At 35.8% G+C, this 2,127-nt stretch overlaps 1 protein-coding gene across 5 annotated transcripts in view; it reads left to right on the top strand.

Annotated features, from left to right (window-relative positions):
* ADGRF5 (adhesion G protein-coupled receptor F5) overlaps positions 1-2,127 on the top strand; it is a 120,638-nt gene that overhangs the window by 108,424 nt on the left and 10,087 nt on the right. For all 5 annotated transcript variants that reach the window (XM_027772096.1, XM_027772097.1, XM_027772098.1 and 2 more), the window contains exon 16: positions 683-862. In XM_027772096.1, coding sequence (XP_027627897.1) covers positions 683-862 — 180 coding nt within the window. The remainder of the gene's footprint in view (positions 1-682; positions 863-2,127) is intronic.

The raw sequence follows: 2,127 nt of genomic DNA, 5'->3' as shown, positions 1-2,127 counted from the left end.
AGAGGGGGTATAAGTGCGGTGTTGCAAATATCTTTAAAAAAAAAAAAAAAAAGAATGCCCTCTTTTAATCTCAAAAAGTATCTAGATTTGGATGATAGATTATATGGTCTTATCTTTCTGTTTTCTAATGTTCTAATTTCTTTTTCTTTTTCTTTTTTTTTTTTCTTTTCATTTTTTGGAGAGGAGTTCAGTGACATAGACATTACACTAACTGTTGGTCCCAAAAGGGGGCATTCTTAATAATTACACTAGGATAGGAAATATAAGTCATAAATTTCCCAGGAAAATTGAAATGGACAGATCAACAGGCCAGTGATGTCAGAAAATGCCAAGAGCAGCAAACATGCTTCCAAGCAGACTGTCCAAAACCGGTTCTAATCAGCTTTAATCTAGTTGTCTAGCAGTTACGTTTGTGTTCCCTTCTTTCCAGTAAGTTATCAGGTTGACATCTATTTCACTACCCCTCTTCTGTGTGTGAGGTCTTATGTCATATTCTCTTCTGATGAGCATACACAGGTAGTTTAAAAGATAAGTACATTATCTTATGGGATATACTTAATGGGAATGGTGAAAAAAGGAAAGTACAGCTGTAAGAGACTTTGTCATGCTTGAATTAGCAGGACTTGGTGGCCACACTGACTGATAGGTTTTTGTTTGTTTATCTGGGCTTCTGTTTTACTAGGCTTTGATCCAGAGTCCTTGTCAGGATGAGAAGCTTCCTACATACCTGAAGAACCTTTCTGTTAGCACAGGCAAGGTGGCTAATGAAATCAGCTCTTCTCCTGGGAGTCTGGGAGCCATTATTAACATCCTTGACTTGCTCTCATCAGTTCCAACTGAAGTGAATTCAGAAATGATGATGGTGAGTTTGCTTAAGCCTTGCAGGAGTTTTGGATTTTACCTTTTTACCCAAAACATGCTTAAGAAACATAATTACCCCTTATTTCAACCTCCTCTCTGTCTCTTCTGGATCTTAAGAATCATAAACATGCTCTATCAACTACTAATTTTAGCAAGTTGGTGAGTGTTTTCAGTATTCATTTGGGAACATTAAAATTTCTTTAGTGAATCTCTGCTTTACTTTATTCATTAAAATAAAATGAATTTTTATCTTTTTATGGGAACATTAAGAGTTAAAGTTTTTAGAATATATACAAGATGGGATTCTCAAAAGTCTAGGCTGAAATACGAACTTTGAAGCAATTAGGGTTCTGGAAGGAAAGAGAATTTACCCACATCAGTTCAAATTAACAGACTTTAATGAAAGGATACTTACAGAGTTAAATCCAGGGTAAAAGAGAAAAACAAAAAACATAAAACAAAAACAAGGGATGGTGAGGCACACAAAGACAAGCAACATTTAGAAACCATTACCATATTACTAACTCTTAGGGAAAGTTGTTTAAATACCTGTTATATGCAAAGCTTTATTATAGATGTTGTCAAGGCAAAAAGGTCAAATCAGAATTTAGTTTGTTATTTGATAAAGAATATAATCTAGTTGGGTTGTTATAAACACATTAGTTTGGGCTAGGATATATCAAGAGATTCTGCTTTAAAAACTTGGCATCTCAGTTGAACCTCGATGGATGAAGCATGGAAGATATACATTTTCCTAGTCAAGAAGAATGGAATAATTATTTGAACTCTGTGTGGGCCCTGGTCCCAGCTCTCGGTTCCTCGGTACATTTTCAGTGGAAAAGGATTATACTGGTCTATCATAATCCATGTGATCCTTTCAACATGTATTATTGAACTATATGCCAAGTTATATAACTTGTACTAAATTGCAAATTTTGGAACATGAGAAGGATACTAAGAAAAAAAAAATTTTTTTAACATGTAGTCCACACTGTTAAGGAGCTTAAAACTTACTTGGAGAGATACAGAAATTAAAACACATTAGTGGAGATGTAAAGTAAAATTTAAGCTTATTCTTTAATTATAAGTAGAAATTAGAACATTATGGGACCAGCAGTTAGCGTAATGGCTATGTTGCTGGACTCCCATGTAGTCGACTGCGGTTCGAGTCCTGGACCCAGTGGCTTAAACTCACACCGGGCACATGTGCATGCGTGCCCAAGATCCCGAGAGGAGAATGGAGGAGAAGGGATTGCGGCGTGGTCA

The sequence above is a fragment of the Tupaia chinensis genome, unplaced genomic scaffold (genome assembly GCF_000334495.1).
Source record: "Tupaia chinensis unplaced genomic scaffold, TupChi_1.0 Scaffold000252_1, whole genome shotgun sequence".
NCBI classification, from domain to species: domain Eukaryota; kingdom Metazoa; phylum Chordata; class Mammalia; order Scandentia; family Tupaiidae; genus Tupaia; species Tupaia belangeri.
The sequence above is the reverse complement of the archived record's forward strand: the minus strand, read 5'-3'. Positions and strand labels throughout refer to the sequence as shown.